This window comes from Micrasema longulum, unplaced genomic scaffold (genome assembly GCF_059751315.1).
Source record: "Micrasema longulum isolate JH-2025_06_02 unplaced genomic scaffold, ASM5975131v1 h1tg000583l, whole genome shotgun sequence".
NCBI lineage: Eukaryota > Metazoa > Arthropoda > Insecta > Trichoptera > Brachycentridae > Micrasema > Micrasema longulum.
This window is the reverse complement of record NW_028277779.1, coordinates 186,814-208,822: the sequence shown is the minus strand read 5'-3', so window position 1 is coordinate 208,822 and position 22,009 is coordinate 186,814. Positions and strand designations below refer to the sequence as shown.

General features: G+C 33.9%; 1 protein-coding gene across 1 annotated transcript in view; it reads left to right on the top strand.

Moving 5' to 3' along the window:
- Positions 1–22,009, top strand: part of kibra (WW and C2 domain containing protein kibra) — a 166,059-nt gene that overhangs the window by 66,776 nt on the left and 77,274 nt on the right. Inside the window, exon 3 of the mRNA XM_088228467.1 lies at positions 15,613–15,707. Coding sequence (XP_088084593.1) covers positions 15,613–15,707 — 95 coding nt within the window. The remainder of the gene's footprint in view (positions 1–15,612; positions 15,708–22,009) is intronic.

The following is a 22,009-nucleotide window of genomic DNA, read 5'->3' as shown; positions in this document are numbered from 1 at the left end:
AAAAAATAATTTTTGGCTTAGTTTAATAGTCTATTAAAAAATATTTCAAAAAACCACTGAACTTCCTCATTGTTTTCACCATAAGTTATAATAAAATTGTCTGTACGAAAGTGTGTATATATTTTGTATTAAAAAATATATATCTTCTTTGGTAACCTGCTATTGAACGCGTTTCGATAATAAAAAAAAACATGCAAATATACCCATTTTTGTACAGAAAATTTGATTTTACTTATTGACAATTATTAGGTTACTCTGTTAACGTCCCATTGTAATCGGGGCCCAGATCTTTGGAAGAGTATTTTCGACTCCATGGCTATTCCCAAATATGATATATCCTGAAAGAGGAAATCAAAAGATCAATCGACTCAATGTCGCGTTTGAGAGTTTTTCTACCTTGCGTGATATTTCGGGCTCGATACTTGGGAAGATCGGTATGTTTAATATTGACAAAAATATGAGCCCATTGCAGGTGAAGTGAACCAACTGACAAAATTATCAAACTTTGGATCCAAAGTTATATAAGTTTTTTTTTTTTTTTTTTGAAAATTAACTGATATTTTTAATTAACATGGATGTTTTTTTCATAAGAAAACAATAAAAAAAGGGTTTTTGGATTATACTGATTGCAGAAATGTTATATAAGCAATGAGTTTACATCGCGTTTAAAATGTCAGCTAGTTCATCTCACCTGCAATGGGCTCATATCCAAGAGTGGCTTTACAGTATACATGGTGTTAAGCAGACAGTTGTCCAAACCGAATAGGCGGCCAGGGAAGGCCATTGCCGACTCGATCAGCCCCAATAACCTGGATTTTTCCTCACTGTTAAGAGGGATTTTTTTGTTGTAGTTTTTAGAATAAAGTCCAATATTTAAATATAAAATAATGTTTTTTAGCTCTTTTAGAAATTTTAATAGTTCATAATTATTTTTGAACTTAATACCAGCGCCAAATAAGAATTTTACTAGAACATAACAACACTTGGCATAAAAATAAAATATCGTTTTGCTGGTTGTGTCTACTACTTATTTATTTATTTCAGTTCAAGATATAAATATCGGGCTTTTTTCTAAAAACTAAAACTTTTCTAAAAAAATATTTTCTAAGAACTTCTTGACAGTGAGGCCAAGTCCAGATTATTGAGGCTGATCGAGTCGGCAATGGCCTTACCTGGTCGCCAATTCCGTTTGGATGAACGTCTGCCTAACTCCTGCATTTAATGTAACAAAAATCATTAACTGAAATCATACGAAAAATAAAGCTTTGGGAAAGTCACAAAATTCATGTTGAACTTTTTAAATAGCCTATTTAAAGTCCTTTGTTGAATACTCACATACAGATTATTAAAAATACCGAAATTCGTACCTCAATACAATAGTATTCATCTTTAGGCAGGTAATTGCGAAAATGAATACTTTGTAAAAATATATATTTGTTTCCACTGTAATTATCTCTGTAAATGGTCTTTGTGAATATTGAAGTAAAATTTCACTTATCACGTTCATTAGCTCGTATGCCTCCAAATTGCTGACGCGTCGAGTAAAAATTCACGCATCATGAGTAATTTGTTCCCGAATGCGGCGGGCGAATTCCGAGTAGCGGACGAGAGGTGTAATGACTTCTCCGTTCGGAGCAATTTGTCCAGGAGAACAGGGGACATGATGGGTCGGCCAGGATTTATGGCGGACCTGTGGCATTATTCCGGCGTGCATATGATTATTGTTGGGGTCCTGCATGCACATTCCTCGCGTCTGCCACCCTGGAAGAACAAAACGACGTAGGACTATGAACCCTTCTTATTTATGAATAATTCTCATCTTGTTGTCATTTTTATTTGTTTTTAGTTCGAAACAGTTTTTAAAATATGTTTTTATTTTTTGGTTTCTGTAATTTAATGTGCTGTTAAATATATCGTGGGCATACAAGAGAAATTGACCAAGTGACAAAATCAATAATGTTCAGGGGAGCCATTTTAGTGTTTTTCTAGAGTTCAATTGCTTCTCAAAGATCAGATTTTTCAAGTAGGTGGTTGGTAATTTTACATTATATGTACGGTACTTTCAACTTTAATGTAAAATATAAACATATTTAAAAACATTATCACTTTTATATAAAAAAATAAATTGAAAAACTTCAGTCAATTTTACCTGTAAAATTTGTCATGTAATTTGGCAGATAATCATTTTTGTTTCGTTCATTGATTGAGGTAGTATTTTATTTTATAACTATAAATTAAGTTTTTGTGATTTTTTATTTCAATTTTTTTTATTTATATATTTATGAAGGTTAAATAAACACAGAAATACAAAATAAATGAAAAGGAACAAACAATTGAGAAGTGTTACGTAATAATCTAAAGAATAAATTTTATTTCTGAACTTTTTGTAAAAAAAAACGTATCTGTCAAATACAAAACGTATACTAACTTACTAACTTACTGACTACTGACTACTAACTCTAACTAACTCTTCACTGGTGACATCACCTACAAGTAAAATTGACTTACTGTTACTTGGTCAATTGTTTGGATCTTAAATTTACTAATAAAAGTGACTATGTGTGTTGGTCGGTTTTACTTGTCAAAAATCTGTGAGCTTCTATCAAATGGTCACATATTTTACAAATTAAACTATTTGAGTGTCGGATCGACTTGGCATTTTTACCAGTCAAGCATTATGCTAATGCGATGTCAAAAAGTCGATAATCTCAATTTCGTCATTTTTGCAAATGGTCACTTTTACTTTTATAACCACGATATATGAATTTTTTTTAAATTTGTGCGTTGGGGATGTCTCCGAGTCTCAACTCCACATTCTTCGGCACATGTCTTATGGAGTTTGAGCACCACAATTTATTAAATTATGAATAATTAAATGAAATGTTATTGCAATGGTGCAGTATTTACTAAGAAATAAGAATGCATTTGGATAATATAATATGAGTTGATAAATATCAAACGCGGGTATGTCCACGACAATCCACCACAGTGTCCATGTGGACCTACTAGCTTCTGAATTGAAACAGAGTTTTTTTGACTCTGCTTTATTGTAAAAATGAGGATGTATTTTAATTCTAAAACTCTGTCAAAATGAAATGCCGATTATTCAACTCTTGTATAGTGCCAGTTCTCCTATATGGGTGTGAATCTTGGCACCTTACCAAAGCTCAAAACACCAAACTTCTGAGTTTTGAGAGTAAGTGCTTGAGAAGAATATTAGGTATAAGGTGGTTCGATTCTTTAACTAACATTGAAGTCCGAGAACGGACGCAGCAGCCTCCTATAACGAGCGTCTTGAGGATGCGCCGATGGACCTGGCTTGGACACGTGCTGCGCATGCCCCAGGAGAACCTAAACCCTAGTTGCCTCTTCTTTAAACCCGCGGGATCACGCCGTCCTGGAAGGCCGTCAATGACGATCTTTAGACTTTATTCGGCGGAATTAAGGGGCGCTGGATTGACATGGGAAGAAGCGAGAGTGCTGGCTGGCGATAGGGTCTCCTGAAGGCAACTGGTGATGTCCACATGCTCCACTTAGGAGCGGATGTGGAAAAGAAGAAGAAGATGTTTTAATTTGAACAGTACTGAAATGATCTTTTTTTCTCTCTACATTTTGTAGAACAAATATCAACAAAAAAAATTGGGTGGACATACTGACGTTTCATATTTATCAACTCATAATATATTGATGTCCATATCAGGGCTGGTATTCCGAACGCGTTTACAGCGCGCTATAATGCGTATTTAGTACGTAAAAACGCGCTATACCGCGCTATAATTTCGTTTGGAATACCAGCCCAGAGCGCATTTTATACCACCCTACATAAGTTTCATGCAATTGACATAATGTAACGTTTATTCATATATATATATATATATATATAGGTATATCATCGTCGAATAAACTTAATAGTGATGCTTAATAATTCGTGAATATGTATTTTAACTATTGCTAATTGAAACATAAAATTATTTATTAATCTGTTTACTAAATAATGTAATATATTGTACCATATAAATGTATTACTATCATTATTTTATTGAATTATTTTACTGTCGGCCTCCTGGTGTAATGGTCAGTGCGTTTGCCTACCATGTGACAAGTCTCGGGTTCGATTCCCGACATGGTTGATATGAAATATTTATTGAAAAGGGCGTTTTCTCGCCTCGAAAATTTCATAGTTCCTGGACTGGTACCTGTAGCGTAAGACTGATCATCTTACCGTAACAAAAAATCTATATACGCTGCAATTGGAGTACCAATGCAGTGCCCTGTGCACCATTAGGTGTGGAAAGGGAATAAAAAAAATAAAAGAACAGTTATTTTGTTTTTATTTTTACTATTTAAATTAATTACTCAATAGATTTATGAAATAATTAAAGAAGTAAATTCAAATTTTAGCTGCATGGTCCTAACTTTGCTACACTATGTATAAAATAACTAAATAAGTTATATGTATTGTATTTTTGACACGTATAATTTTTTATTATGTATATTGACGTGTCATAATATTCGTAATGTCATTCGTAAGACAGTCAAAGAAAAAAAATATTTTCAAATTATTATGTTATTTTTTATTATTATTTTTATATTTTTACAAGTAGAATTAATTATATGAAGTGGCCTTTTACAGGTACGCTTTTTTTCTTATTTTTTTTTTTTGCATTGTACATATTAATTATTTTTATATAGAAAACCATGATTGGCTTATACTTTTGGTTTATTTATAAATTATTATTTTTTTTGTTACAATGGCTGTTGTTTTCTTTTTTTTATTAATAAATTTCATAAAAGGTACATGTTTTTTAGTAAATGTTATCACGTAACTCTCCAAAAAAGAGACTAACTCTTGTGCTTGGAGAGTGACTTACACTGTTGTAGTTGTTTATTGTTTATTATAAGAGTTTATATAATTTAAAATACGAGAACATGATAAAAAAATAAAAACATAGGATATATAAAGAAAAAACATAAAACAATAATACATTCATACTAATTAAAATTTAATGTTGTTTTTACACTTGTTCGAAAAATTTCTTTAGATTTACTTTAAATTTATTTATTGATACATTATTTTTAATAGCTTTTAGTTCATTGGAAAGATTATTATAATTTTTTACATCTTTGAAGACAAAGCTATTTTGACCATGACTTGTGTGGAATTTAGGAATTTTAATATTTTGTTGGTATTTGAGTGACTTATTCATCTCAATTTTAAAAAATATATTTATTTGTATAATAGAATTTATTTTATAAAGAGTGTCTACTGTATGAACCTTAAATATTTTAAATAGACTTTCCGTATTGAATGTTGAGGGTTTCTTTAGAATTATTTTAATAATTAATATTTGTACTATTTTAAGAGGATATTGGCGCATGATCCACCCCACCCTACAATATATTTTTAATAAATAAATAAATGTATTGATTTTAGTATAAAAGAGTCCCGACTTAACGCTGAATTTTCTTACAAGTCGGAACATACAAAAATGTAATTGTACTATAATAAAATTGTGTATTGTGTGTATTAAATAAAAAAACAAATAGTGTTTTTTCATCTAAAGCCTAAGCCATCTTTTTAACATAAAACAAATTAAATTTACTCAGCAATATGACTGTACCGACGAGGATGATTAACTAACCTGTATTTTACAGGTACGCTATCATTTTGGCCGTGTCTTGTGTTCAAATAAGAATAATACGTTGTATTGTAACCGCAGTGTCCCGTATTTTACCCTAAATCCTGTAATTTTTGATCATATCTTCCGTAATGGGTTGATACCCTGATGCGCCATGAGATGTAGTTTGAACGGCTGATGATATAAGTTTTAAGACACATTTAGTACCAAGCGTAGACTTCAATGGAACTCTCCATCTCTGTTGAGATGTGAATGTATCCCGAATTTGTATTCACCAGCGTGTCGCGTTCGTTTGCTCAAGAAAACCCAGGCAGGAGGTGATGGATTAATATTCCGGCCGTGTCGTGTGAGACGGACCCAAACTGATTATTTATTTTTCAAGTCTCGAGATCTCTTCACGACTTTTATACCATTATTACTAGTCGCGCGATTCAAAATCAAGATACATTGAATTTCATCAACTAGTACTATGAAGAAAAAAATAATTGTGTATTACAAACAATGAAAATACGCGAGATAAAAGTGTTTCCTACGGCCGCGAGAGCGGTTCAGAATAGCATCGTAGAATAGGATTTCCTAATGAGGAGTCATAAATTACTTTTGTATATACGAGGGTTGTGTAAAAAATAAGGTTCTCAATTTTTTTTTCTGGTTTAAGGCAATTTTTATTTGAACTGAAAAATATATCACTGGAAAGCTTTATTTCTTAACTATTTTTCAACATATTCATCAGATTTTTCAACGCATTTTTGTTGACGACTAATCCACTTTTGGAATCCAGCTTCAAAGAAGTCCGCCGCCAGTCCGTGGAGGAATTTGGTGACCGCTTTCTGCACTATTTCATCAGTCTCGAAACGTTGTCCACCCAAGTGTTGCTTTAATTTTGGAAACAAGTGGAAGCCACTCGGTGCAAGATCAGGGCTGTAGGTAGCCTGTTCAACAAGATCCCAGCCAAAATTTTTGATTAAATCCTTAGTTTGGTGAGAGACGTGCGGGCGCGCATTGTCGTGGTGCTGTCTAACGCATTTCGCCAGTCTTCCTCTCCGGCGATTTTGGATGGCTCTTCTGAGTTTTTTCAAGGTCTCGCAATAATTTTCCGAATTTATTGTGGTCCCTCGAGTCATAAACTCAACAAGCAGGACGGTCACCAAATTCCTCCACGGACTGGCGGCGGACTTCCTTGAAGCTGGATTCCAAAAGTGGATTAGTCGTCAACAAAAATGCCTTGAAAAATCAGGTGATTATGTTAAAAAATAGTTAAGAAATTAAGCTTTCCAATGATGTATTCAGATGTAGTCAGTTCATATAAAAAATGCCTTAAACCTAAAAAAAAATTAAGAACCTTATTTTTTACACAACCCTCGTAGCATATTTTATGTAGTAATTAGTAAATTATTATTTTCATTGCTGTGTTTTCTATTAATTGAAGCCTCATTTGATTTCCCTTATTACTTAAATATAAAATACTGATAATTTTAGACAAATCAGAACAAAATGAATGAAAACCGTTTACGTTACCGTTACCCGATTACGATAAGTGAACATTTATCTTCAATTTTATCTAAAAAGTTAAATGAAGTTTTCTGTATGAAAAGCAGAATATGCATACATTTTTTTCTTTTAAACATGTTTAATTACAGGTTACCGATGAAGAAAGATTATTTAAATGCGCATGCAAATATACTCATTTTCTTACACAAATATTGATTTTTTCTTACAGACAGTCGAAGATAACTCTGTTAACTTCGCATTGTAATCAGGGCCCGTATTCTAATTGGAAGTTAAAATTTATCTTTAATTTTATCTACAAAGTAAAATTAAGTTTTTGGTATAAAAATTAAACATGTCAATAACATAATCTTCCTAATGAACTAAAAACTATTAAAAATAATATATTAATAAATAAATTTAAAGTTAATCTAAAGAAACTTTTTGAACACGTGTAAAAACTACATTAGATTTTAATTAGTATGAATGTATTATTGTTTTATGTTTTTTCTTTATATATCCTATGTTTTTATTTTTTTTATCATGTACTCGTATTTTAAATTATATAAACCCTTATAAACAAACAACTACAACAGTATAAGTCACTCTCCAAGCACAAGAGTTAGTTTTTTTTTTGGAGAGTTACAGTGATAACATTTACTAGGTGTGTTAAAGTAGATATGTATAGAATTTTTAAAAAAACATGTACCTTATATGAAATTTATTATTAAAAAAATAAATATTTAAAATATTTAATTTTTTTTTGAAATGTTCAATTTTTACGGGTCACCGACGAAGATACTTTGAATTTTCGTACAAATGTATATATTTTCGAACCTAAAATCGATGCTACTTTATACCGTCTAGATATGTACCGATGAAAATAGCGTTTGTAATCGCGGCCCTGATTCGTAGAGTTCAGAAAATACTCTACTCATTCGGGTATCAAAACTGGATGCTTATTTTGTCACAATTTCGTTCCATAAGTTCATTAACACATTACAACAGAGATGAAGAAAATTTAAGAGAAGGTAATATAGAAGTCAAGGCATCTACAGGGCTTATGACCTGTCAATGGCTGGTTTCAGTGGCCACTTTACGCACTGTGTAACATTCACCATTCTGCCCATATTCGAACATCTATATTCTCTCAATTCTTTCATCTGTTGATGTTTGTGAAGGTAAAGAGCTGAAACCTTCATTTATGCGGGTGAGATTCATCTAATTGAATTATTTCACCTACATACTAGGCAACGCCTGAAAATGTTATTTTTTAAATTTCTATACTTCTTCATGGACCAGGTGGATTTATCAACACGGCCACTGAAACCAGCCATTGACAGGTCATAAGCCCTGTAGATGCCTTGACTTCTATATTACCTTCTCTTAAATGTTCTTCATCTCTGTTGTAATGTGTTAATGTAAACAGCTCCCCAGGGAGTTGAATCCAGTCCTTGTCTACAAAAATTTGGACAAACTCAAAATATTGTTCCATAAGTTCGTTCGTTCGTCATATATCTATCTCACTAACGCAATCAAAATCGTATTTCGCTCTCGTTCCTCTTATACGATACAACCGAATTTACGAAACGAATCAGCTACAGAATAAGGCCACCACTGTGCAGCGCATACCGTGCGTAGGAAGACTGTCGAGTTGACTTCAGCAATATTTATCGTTGCGTTTGCCGTAAAAATACATGTCAGTTTATATTTATTCAATCAATCAAAATTTCAAACACCACTGTCGGGTTTCCAGCGCTTTGTTTTCTTTCATGATCGCATTGTTTGTCCTCCCACTGCCGGTGAGTGATTGATTTGCGATACTATTTTAAGCGGAATATTAGCATTTTCGCTTTCTAATATCATTATCGTGCCGTAATTAACCTCCTATTTTTTCTCTCCTAATTATCATACCTTTTTCAAAGTATGGATCCTTATATACCGGTAAAACGTTCGAGATATTCGCAAACTCAACGCCATTTATGATTCTAATAATTAAAAAAAATACTAGCAGCAGTGAGCCTGAGAGTACAGTTCTGTGAGAGAAATTTAACCATAACCCAGCAGCTCAATCACAAATAACTATCGACGTGCTAATAAGCGACGTGATAACAATTTATCATCATGGTTGTTTATCGTATTCGCGATTACAATGTAAAATCCGTGAACATCTATTATTAAAAACATAGAAAGAAGAGCCATAAATGCGTATGGAGAGAGGACCAGGGCGTATATACTCCCTCGCATAGTAAAGAGACTCCCGGACGAAATAAAGAATAGTGATATGAATAAAAACAAAGTAAAATTGGTTTTAAAAATCTTTTTCTTAAATTCTAAGTTTAGTCTGTAAAAAAAAAAAAAAAATAAAAAAAAATGGGGAAACCAAACAATTTAAAACAGTGTCAAAAAAGTGTTTGTTTATTATTTTTTATATATTTCGTTTTCAAAAAAGACTTGATTTACTTGTATTTAATTTTTTTAAAACTTTTATTTTATTGATATTTTATGTAAACATTTATTATATTGTGTTACAAAAATGTTTAAAGAGAGAAATCCCTGCAAAAAAACTGCTTTTGCAGTTTGGCGGGAACTAAAAAAAAAATTGTTTAGAATTTAAAAAAGAAAAAAAAAAAAAATTACGTTTCGCGACGTATAATCCTGCTGCGCAATTAGATATTTGAATTTCACCGGTGTAAATATGGAAAATATTCCAAAACGACTATTTTTGTTTATTTATCATACTATTTATTACATTTAGACGGCGGTTAAGCCCAAAGTAATTGTAATTTAATTTTCACCATTTTTGTATTAGATACTCCTTACTTTTTTGCAAATGCAATATATTGTATTATTTTTTATAGGAAACGCCGATTTTTCGCTAGTGAACTGTATTTATTTACGAGGAAATCAAAAAACAAACCGACACGAGCGTTGACTTAGAGATTACACACGCGTTGACCTATTACTGCGATAACTTAAGCATGTTCATTAATGTTCATTGTGATCGCTCAAATTCTTAGCATATTTTAAGCACGTCGATAGTTATTTGGTAGTCTCCCCTGTCCTATACGATGCAGTGCCAAGAAAAGTGTTAATTTTATATTTCTTAAAAATATGCGTGTACTCGCTCCAAAATTTTTAATAATTAATATTTAAAAAATCGTCTGACTTTGCTCCATAAACGATTTTGTATGCCCAGTTCTATGAACGCATAAAAAATGTTAAATGAGGTTTTTATTTCTTCAATCGATGTATTGAAAATGGCCTTTTTTGAGGCTATGAATATGTAATGAGACAGTTATCTAGCTCGTCCAAATCTTCGTATGTGTGTCGTCACAATTTATGCCTCAGATATCAGAAACAGGACTTCCTGTTCGCTAAATATTTTCAATATTCAATCAATTGTTGGCAAAACGCACGCGGTATGCGTGTTACTTGTAAATCTAATAATAATATAATATATTCTGCGCGTTCTTTGGCAGACATTGTAATATTGACTCTGAACATACATTGAATTCTAACTTAGGATTGTGCAAAGTGCAAACACGATATTGGACCAATTATGTATGTACAATAGCTTTTACCCGAGCATTAGGGAGAAATTATTTAACTAATTAATTAGTTGTGTCGTTTGACAGTAAGAGTTTATATATTTTTTTTATACGCCTCCACTCGTTTGCGAGTAGAAACAAGAATAAGAAATTTAAAGAATATACGCTTCAGTGAACGACAAAAAAAACCCATACCCACGAAAAGTTATATTATAATGTGAGGTAGTTAAAATCAGTAAGAAAGAGTTATGTGACAATACAATAAATATTATTACCGTCTAAATTAAACGCAAACATAACATAAAATTTTGAGCCAAAAGTAAAGAGGGACATTCAATTAGACTTATCATTTAAATTGGCAAATAATATTAAACAAATTCAAATATTTTTATTATTTGACCTTAAGAATTTAGTCAGAAGTAAATAAGTATCCAAAACATTCTGGGCGAGAAAAATTTTACATTAAGAGGTAACGTATTATATTCTTCACAAATATTTTGAAGGAATTCGCTTCTGTTGTAGAGGGGACAGTCAAAGAACAGATGATCTAATGTCTCATCGTCATTTTCACAAAGACACATTGCCGAAGTAAAGACACCTATTCTCGATAGGTGTGAGGTAACGAGACAATGTCCCATTCTCATTCTTGATATTAGAGATATATTCAATTTTGATTGCTTTTCGATTTCAAACCATGGTGCAATGGGGATGAAGCATTGAATACTCTTATAAAACAACCCAGTCGAAGAATTCTGCCAGAAAATTGTCCACTCAGATCTGATTTTATTAATTATGGTTGGTACACAATCATCAGTAGGACGACTATAGGAGTGAGGGATGCTTCCATGAAGGCATGCTTCCTTTGCTAGGTGATCAACTCTTTCATTTCCAGAAATTCCGATATACGAAGGGATCCAACATAAAGTCACCTTGAAATTTCTCTCGAACGTAAAAAAGAGTTTATGATTATCAATAGGAATTTTCCCAATGGAATGATATATTTAATCGGGATTGAATGTAGCGTGGTCTTCCAACTATCGCTTAAATAAATACGATGACCCGTTAGTCTATGGTATTGTAGCATCGTTATTCTGTTCACAAATCCGAAACCCTGCTACAAAAATTAAACGAAAAGCAAATCAAACTAACCATAGATAAAACAAGTAAATTATATAAATTTAAAGAATTAATTTCAAATTATTTTTTTTTACCCACCTTAACGCCTTCTCATTTTCAAACATTGTTACTATATTGTATTATTTTTATTGGTGTATTTTTTAAATTTTCGGGATAAAAAGTAAGAAGCCTATTTTACTTCCTATCTCTTCGGCTATCCCTGAGAAAGACGTGGGATGAACCAATACTTTATGATGGACATGCCAAGAGTAGGAATAATCAGCGTGCGTGCATTAGAAGATGTAGATGTAGAGGAAGCGAGGTCTGTATGCAAATACATGCCTCTGCCTACCCCTACGGGGAAACGGCATAATGGTTTGATGTTGTAGCTTAAACATATTTTATAATAGTTATTGATTTAAAATTATTTCGTGTTTTTCTAAGTAAACCCAACCTATATATACCCTGAATATATTTCGAAGGTACCTTACCTACCCTGAATATATTATTGGTACACAGGAAAAAATCCAGTTTCATAACACCGGGAATAAAAGTACATAGGTAAATAATTCCATTGGCGAAACAATAATTTATTCAAAGAGGGCCCGTATTGCATAGCAGTAAAAATTCATAATAAGCATACCAAAAAAATAAGAAAATAAATTGTATTATTTTTTTTTAAATAGTGTTAAAAGTGTTACTGATAAATAAAAGTCTCTATACTATCATATAAAAAAAAGTTTCTGTACAAAAAAAATATATTTTTACATTATTAATTAAAGTTGTTTCTATTCACTCTTATCAAACACACACTTACCCTGTCCATAAACCCACTCTCACACCCATATACACTCATACACATATTCACATACCTACCAAAACCACACTCCACTCACTTACCCACGCATCCTCACATGCAAAAACTAACTGAACTTGATTTTTATAATTGTATTTATGTGGAAAACTGATTTGGCTTTATTTTATGTTTTTTTTAAATAATTTTGTTTGTATTCTTTTGTATTGCTGTTGTTTTTCTGAATAAATAAAAAAAATACTATAAATGAATATTTCGAGGATGCAATTGGTAGTGTCGGTCTCGGGAAAATATATATTTAAATATGACGTCATAATGAAGCTATGTCACTTGCTTGCGCAGATATGTGTACCGTGATGTACGGTTCCCCTTGTTACATATCGATGCGCCTGCCCAAAACTTAAAGGTGAGGGTCGGTTGTGTATCTTCGTAATCGCTCGAGAGAATTTATTTTCAACTATACCGTCATGGTGGAGGGAGGTATGACGGCCTTGGCTTCCCATCATAATCACGGTGGAGTGACTTCTCCGGTGCTCCGATCGCTCTACGGTCGAGGTTACTCCGGCGCGGCGTAATGATGTGATTTGTGTGGAATTCCAGTGCTCACGTGTTCCGTGGGAACCCTCTCCGATCTATACATAATACACGCCACATGCCACATGCATGTTACTCACTGGCGAAGCTCTTGTTTTGATGCTAACAAAGATACATTAAAAAAATATAGCAAACGTTTCAATACATTCCTTCCAATCACAATTTTCCGCAACGCTGCAGCAAATTTATCTTGCATTGCATTTAACGAAAGAGTAATGATGTTCAACAATATTTTGAGTACGTCCAAATGTTTGTAGACAAGCTGGATTTCCTCCCTAGGGAGTTCTTTAGATCTAAATCTGTTGCAACGGTGAAGGAAAATATTTTTGAGCAGGGAATACGGAAGTCTAGGTTTTTACAGGGTTTATGACCTGTCATTGGCTGGTTTATGTAGCCACTTTACACACGGTATCATTCACCATTCTGCCTATGTTTAAATCTCCACATTTTCTCAACTTTTCCATCTGTTGACTTTTGTGAAGTTAAAGATCTGAAACCTTTATCATGTGGGTAAAATCAATCATTTATCATGTGGGTGAATGTTACACAGCTCGTAAAGTGGCCACTAAAATCAGCTTATGACAGGCCATAAGCCCTGCAAATGCCTAGACTTCCATATTCCCTTCTCAAAAATATTTTCCCTCTCTGTTGCGACAAATTTAGAGTTATGATGTAATTAAATGCATAGGAATTCGTGTTTTGTTTTAATTGATTAACATACTAATTTTATAATAGACTTATCGATTACTAGGCAAAATGACTACTACTACTACTAATACTAATACTAATACCATCACGCCACTACCCCGTAGGGTTAGGCAGAGAAGGTGGACCGCCACACACATCTATCCTGACATACATTCCTAGCTTCTTTCACAATCATACATCTTGTCATACATGCCCGTCGGTTGTGTCTGCTTTTGACATGACCAGACTTGAGATTTAATTTTTTTACTGATCATACCGCGTTTTTCTTAGTCATCCACGTCCTACGTTACGATTCGATCTCGCCGTATACATACAAATCTGTTTTACCATTCTTCTGTCATCCATTCGTTCTACATGACCAAAGCATCTTATTACACCTATCTCAGATTTGCACTCCCGACAGATTTCACCATTCGTAACCCTGTCATACATTGATTTCCCGCGCATTCATCTAAGCGACTGCATTTCGACCGCTTTCATTACTGTAATCCTTCCCTCTGCCAGTTCATCTTCTCTGTCAAATTCTGCCAATTTAAAAAATAAATAAATGATGTTTCGTATTATCAGCGCTTTAGCAGTTTTGTAATTTAGAAATTACTCCGCCCATGACGTCACAAGTTCTGGTGAAACTTGGCTTGCCGGAAACCTGAAATCTACTACGACCCTCTATAATTGCTTTTTTTTCTTTTCATTTTCATTCATTTTTCAGAATCTTCGCCATACAATTAAATGTTCTTATTTTTGCTGCGTGAAAGAAAACATTTTTGTATCCAACTTCCATAGCACCGAGCTTCCTCATTCAGTGATCAAAAATACACCAAGTTCAAGAACCCTTTAAATCAATAAATCTTTTTGTTCTATCGTTCATAAATTTTACTTGTGTCAAATCGTCATCGAGTACAGTAATAATAATTTAACGTAGTTATGCAGAAAGCCATAGAAAAGTGAAACTGCGATAATAGCACTTTTGTGAAAAGAGTAAATAATCAAATCTATCCAACAGTTAGAATGTTCTCGACTTTAACCTAGCCGGACCGAAGGGGGGATTCGAACCCCCCATATACCGATTTGGTCAATTTCACTTTATGTACATTCGGCAAACTAATAAAAATGAATAAAATACACGAATGATTTAAATATGTGTAGGTACGCGAAAACATGAATAAATTATTGCACGGTCATAAACACTTCCAACGTTTTATTCTCCTGATGCCATATACAAATACAAGTAGGCGCTGGGGTCGTTTGGGCCCCCCGTTCGGATCATGTGTAATTTTTTGATGCTCAGTGAGGGAAAGGTTAACAAATATGATAAACAATGAATACACTAAGTTTTAAACATGACCAACAAGAATCAAATTATGTATTTGACCAGTTTTAATGCTACGTTAAGTACCGTAAGATTTTTCTAGTTCTGTGGGTGTTTTTGCAAATTGAGAAATGCCGTTTTTGTGATGACACCATTTTCAGAAGGTGATTAATACAGTTTTTTTTATATGAAAGCGGTCTGGCTGTTTTTGGCAGAACATAGAATTGACCTTACTGCACCCGATAACATCAATGTATCATTTTTTCAAAATTTTGGACTGTCTGCTTTCTGCATAACTTATAATAATTACGTTTCCCAAACAGTTCAATTTCCGAACTTCTTTTATCAACGCTTATTTCACTTCGGTGATTTATGATTTTTTTGTGTTTTCAGAGGTGACGCAACTAGAAGACCCGCGCCAAGAATGGCTCGAGGTCCAGGAGGAGATGTTGCGGGATTATCTCCAGACTGCCGAAGTTGCTCTCCAAGTAAGTCAATTTCCTACTCACCAAATCTGCAATAACTAGTATTTATTTATTTATTCATGTTTTTTCCATTATAAACAAAGATTAATAATTAATTACTTTTAGACCGGCAGATAACGCCATTACAAATTTTGACTAAACCTAGGTATCTGGGATCTCTATAAAGACTAAGTATTGAACTAAAATTAGTTTTAATAATTTAAAGATGATAAATTGAACATGAAAGTTTTCATGGTCGATCAATCCATTTCGTGCATGATAGTATAGAGTGCAAACTCGGAATACGCCGAGACTGAATGTCGGTTATCGATTTTATGATGATTTACAGTTATTTATTAGCTACGTGAAATGCTATATTTCATAAATTACGGATTTTGCACTGCAATCCATCCAATGGGTGCATCCTTTTTACACTCATTGTGTTTGCGTGCATATTACGAAACCGGTTCCAAAGCAATATTTTTTGTCAATCCGACAAACCGTCGCTGTGATTGCGCGCCGCGCCGATGGCGCCTCCGCGGCCGGTCGCTTACGGGAATTCTTATCGAATTAAAATACCTCGGCAATTAAAAAATTACAAGACCCGCCGGAGAAGTGCGATCGTCGAGACCCATCAGTCGGGGCCATCCCGGCCCACGGCGGCCGCGGCCGTCTTGTCAACAAGAAATATTTCACGAGTGTCGGTATCGAAGTCTTCATTGTCGTTGATTGTCGTTAGAACATATCTACAGGGAACTGTAATGACGAACCCGATGGCAGACATCTTCGGCAGTTGTAGTGTTCTCCACCCGCCTGGACACCGAATTATGATAAAAGTGAAGATAAGGCCGCCTCGTTGTGAAGTCGTTGGCGCGTTCGCCTACCATTCTTGAGGTCCTGGGTTCGATTCCTGGCAGGGTGGGCATGAAGTAACTATTTTAACGGTTGTTTGACCCTTTATAGAACATATAATATGTTATTTTTTTAAGAAAATAAACCTATTGCCTTTGAAACAGGTCAGTAAAAGACTGATCACCAGTGTACGTTATTACAATACTCTTGTCACATTGATTCGATTGATTAATAATACGATATATTCGAAAATGAATACATCAATTCTGGTGGTATATTTTTGTACCTTAGAGGATATAACTTTGGCCGTTTAGAAGTTAAAAATGCAGAAATCATCACAATAAGCATTGTCATCACTTAAATATACTAAACCTTGGTAAAATAAGTAAAGAAAACTGTCAAATAATAATAATTTTCATGATTTATAACCAAATATTACTAATAAACTTAAGAGACTAACGTATATATTCAAAACAATTCGAAATATAATTAATGTACAGGAACTTTTAAAGATTTAGTTTGCATTGTGCCAATCAATTTTGGAGTACGGTATAATCGGTTGGGGTGGTGCGAGTGACACAGTTTTAAATAGTGTATTTGTTGCACAAAAATCCATAATTGAAATAATACGAGTCCCGATGCAGACATCTACTGAAGAAATATTCCATAAATCACAACTTATGACATCAATACAATTATACGCTAAAACAACAGATTCCAACAACTTATAGATTCAAAAACTACTCTTACTCAAATGAAAGACATAACCCCCACACTACACCACATACAAATAATATAATCACTAGATCCTCAGCACATAGACAACTTAAACAAATACAAACTAAAACCACTTTCGCACAAAGGGATTTTGAGTATTATTCAATTAAAATCTATAACCTACTTCCACTATCTATTAAAACAATTAGTAACGAGAAAATGTTTAAAAAGGCTATAAAAAATGGATAGTGGAGATGGGTAGAAGTAAAATGGATTGTTTCATTCGCCCATACCAATACTGAATCAACTGCTCCACAAGTGTATAGCTTTTGTTAGGTTTTTGTTATTTTCATTGTGTGTTTTGTAATATAAATAATATAGATGTACATAAATACCTTGTTTTTAAAACTGTCTGAATATTTGTTAATTATCTTCGTTTTTTTAAGTTAGTCTTCTTTGTTTATTCTCAAATGTAATTTTAAAAAAGTATATTGTTAAGTGTCCTCGGCACGGGAAACCCCAGTGAGGTCACATTATTTTTATTATCAATTATAGTTTGTAAGCAAAAAATATGAATAAATAAATTAATAAATATAATGTTTGCTTCATATATTTAATGTTGAACGTTTGAGATGCAAAGCAAACACGTCAGAAAATAATGATGTAACCTATACCCTCCTCTCATATGAAAGTCTAGGTACTTTTGGTGGCATAACCACATACGTCATGTTATTTTATTTTCCTAAATTTGGTTATTTCCGATACTTAAACGTTGCTTCGTTCGGTATGAGCCGGTTTTTCCTAAATTGTGACGATAGTTTCTTAGTTTTGAAGAATGCTTACGCAAATTCCAAAACAAAATACTTAATATAGAATCGGACTATGGTCCCGTGGCTCACATAAGTCATGGACTCACATATCAGAAGTCCGAGGTTCGTACTCCACTCTACCACAAATTAATTAGTAAAGGTCGAACTAGGTGTTCAAATTTTAGTTTTACAACTATCTAAAAATAAATTCATTGCATGTTTGCAAACTTTATCTGCCCACAAAAATACAGCAATAATTTGAAAATAATTATGTGTAACTTTTTGTACCATTATTTTTTTTTTCTTTTAAATGTTTAAATTTTTACCAGTCATTTTTTTTGGTTGGCTGGAAGATATTCCTTATAGAAATAAGCCCACCAAAGTGCGCTTATTCATGCACTGAAGTTTTCAATAAATAAATAATAATACAATAAAATTATTAACAAGATCTTGATGAACGGCTTGCGTTCAAACTTATTATTTAATGGGTTTTTCTCACATTAAGCAATTTTTAAATATTCACTCGCTTACCAGCTAGTCATAATAACTGTATTGTTGTTAAGGCGGCTCTACACACTGGTACACAGTACGCTTTCGCGCGTATTGGCAACGAAATCGCTAAAAACACGTTGGCGAGTCGTTCAATATCTGTCCGTGCTGGTCAATGTGCGGACGCGTTCACGCGTTTGATCTGTGTTAAAAAACCGACAATATGCGGATCGCACCCCAACGCATGTGCCAGCGCGTGTGCCAGCTCTGCCAGCCACAGATACCCTCCCTACACGTAGGCCAATACGTGTTTCCAGCGTGTAGAGCCGCCTCTATGCGTGTACGTAATTTTGTACCAAAGTCAGAGCATGTATCAGTCGCTTTAAGTTCCTAGGTACTTTTCCTTTCACATTTTTGTGTTATCACTGCCGTGTAGCGCCTCCGTCGGGCTTCCCGCGTCCCACCCCTGGCCAGCCATAGCCAGTAGCCGCTGGACCAGCGGGCCTAGGATGTGCCACTCTCGCGTCACCTGCGAGTGCGTGGCTGTTATCCAATAGTTCAATAACACCGCGGCATTTTCCTCGGTGAGTTGTGACGTCACGCGAGGAGCCTTTCTATCGGCCAACCTCGCCGCCATTTTGGCTGATCCGCGAATGTCCGTTCAACTCGCGGGGCAACTCGCGCGTCGAGCCTTTTCCTCCGCGAACATCGCGACGTCGGCGGATATGATGGTTACGAACCTTTTACTGCGGGGTTTCGGAAACTGCCTTTCATATTCGCGCTGGAATTCCGTAGTAATTGCTACACATTTTTTTTTTCACTTTCGCGTGGCCATGGACGAACCGCGTAGGCATTCTGTGAGCCGAATCTCCGAGTTTCACGACTCGCGGGTAAAAAATATCGATAAAAAATGCCAGCTCGGCGACCTTTCGAACCTCCGCGTCCAGATACGCGCTTATTGGCGATATTTATTCGCGGAGTTCGCGTAAAAAACATCGCCGTCCCGCCAGATTTTTGCGGCCGACATTCTTTACTCGGAATTCGAAAAAAAACGAAGAATTACGATAATTATGTTCCCGTCCGTTTCTAACCTCTCCGGCCTCGGGTCATTCGGGGCGCTGAGCTGCGTCGGCGCGGCTCTCGGGCCTCCCCATTATGCAAGACGATTAGTAATCTAGCTTCAATAGGTTAATGTTATTAACTATCAAATATCCAAATTTAGTAAATGCGGTCTAGAATAATTCCAACCGTCCATGCGCTCAGTAGCTGCAAGACTTGTTGTAATCAAACTATTTTTATAAATTTGTTTTTTATTTCATTTTTTAAATTTTTTACTTAAACTCTAAACTTCAGTGTCAAGTGAAAAAATAAAAAATGTAAATAGGGACTAGATTTCTTATTGTCCGTGCGCTCTGTAGCTGCAAGACGTGCTGTAATCTAGCTCATATATATCATAATTGGAGACGAGGAACTAGAATCCCAACCGTCCATGCGCTCTGCAGCTGCAAGACGTGCTGGGATATTTATTTATTGTACAGCGCCCTTGAGGTGATTTTCACAAAAATGGCGATACATAAATTATTTTAATAAATATATTTTTAACAAATTTACGGAAAATGTCAAATTTAAACAAATGACAGCGAAAAACAATAATCATACAGTAACAAATAGTAGATGGAATAGAACAAAATAGAGCAAAGACAAGTTAATACATTAGACAGTCAATATGGAGTCCAGGTTAATTCTACAAGTATTTATTGGGAATAATTCTTCAGCTTATTTGTAAAAAAAACTCAATTTTCAATCAAAATAATTTTGATTTTGATTTTTTTTTTTAAAGGAATAACACGCTAAGCCTCTATTTTGAGGCTTGTCAGCAGGTGGGATAGAGGGGATATGGAAGTAGGTAATGAAAAATACACCACAACACCCAGACCAATTGAGAAAAAAAAACTATCTTGGATTTCTTTCTTGCAACTGGCGGGAATCGAACCCGTGACGCCAGTTTCACAGTTAGCCGTCTAACCAACTGCGCCACGGCGCCTGTCAAATAAAATACATTTACCAATCTAATCATTCTGGGTAGAGGCGCATGGAAACCATAATTAGTCTTATGATCGAGGAACATAATTTCATTATTTCTGAGTCTACGGTAAGGAATATTAAGAGATATTTGTTGGAGAATAGTCGGGACATCAAATAAACTATTAAATATCTTAAACATGCGAATTAAATCTGCATTAAATCGACGTTGTGAGAGACGATATATATTTTTTTGTTTTATTTATTTATTCATTCAAAATTACACTAGTTTAAATATCAATGAACTTTTTAAGGCTTTTTAGGCTATGCCCGTGTCAAGCCATAATCAATAACAATAAAAATACATAGTAACATAAATTAGATTAAATTATAATAAAATGTGATGCAATAGAATAAAAATCTAGAAAAAAATGTATAAGTAATAAATAATAAAATTCTAAAGCATACAATGCAAAAAAGGTAATTAGAAATAATTTTAAAAATATAAATTATACAAATTAAGAATCACACATAATCAAATACACAAAATAATGGTATCATTAAAATAAACAAAATAATAGTAAAATAAAGTAGTATTAAAAAAAAACAAAATGAGAGTATCATTGAAATCAACGGAAAAAGAATGTATTTATAAAAACATAATTGAAATGATAATTGAGATATGTTTTCTAGAAACTCACTCAATACTATAGTAAGAAATATGAGCAATAAATCGTATGCTAAATAATAGTACGTACTAAATTAAATAATACAAAAATACGTAATGAAAAAACATAAAAATATCAAAATATATAAAAAGCAAATAAAAGTAAAAGTATGGAAGGAAAGCATATTTGTAAATTTTTGCTGATTGCTAATGTCGAACTTTAAAATTGACAACCTCGTCCCTATATATATTATAATCTAGTCCCGCGGAGAGATTCAGACCCCGGCTCGTATGTTCCGTTTCTCAATATAAGTACTTATAATACAATAAAAGCTAGGTGAGCCGGACTGGTATACGACGTGCTCCCGTTATGGGCATCCCTTCAGAGACGACCATTGATGCCGACGACGTTCGTTAGGAGCTGCTAGGAATGGCATCACAGTTAAACCTAGCTGCAACGGAGATGAAGAACATTTTAGAGAAGGAATTTGGAAATATAGGCATTTACAGGGCTTATAACCTGTCATTGGCTGGTTTAAGTGGCCACTTTACACACTGTGTAACATTCGCCATTTTGCACATCCATATTTCTTCAATTCTTCCATCTGTGTTTTAGTGAAGTTAAAGAGCTAAAACATTTATTGTTGTGAAGATATTCATCTGATCATTCGATCACATGCAAATGCCTAGTAAATGCCCAGATTTCCATATTTCCTTCTCTAAAATCCAGTCTTTTGTCTACAAACATTTGGACAAACTCGAAATATTGT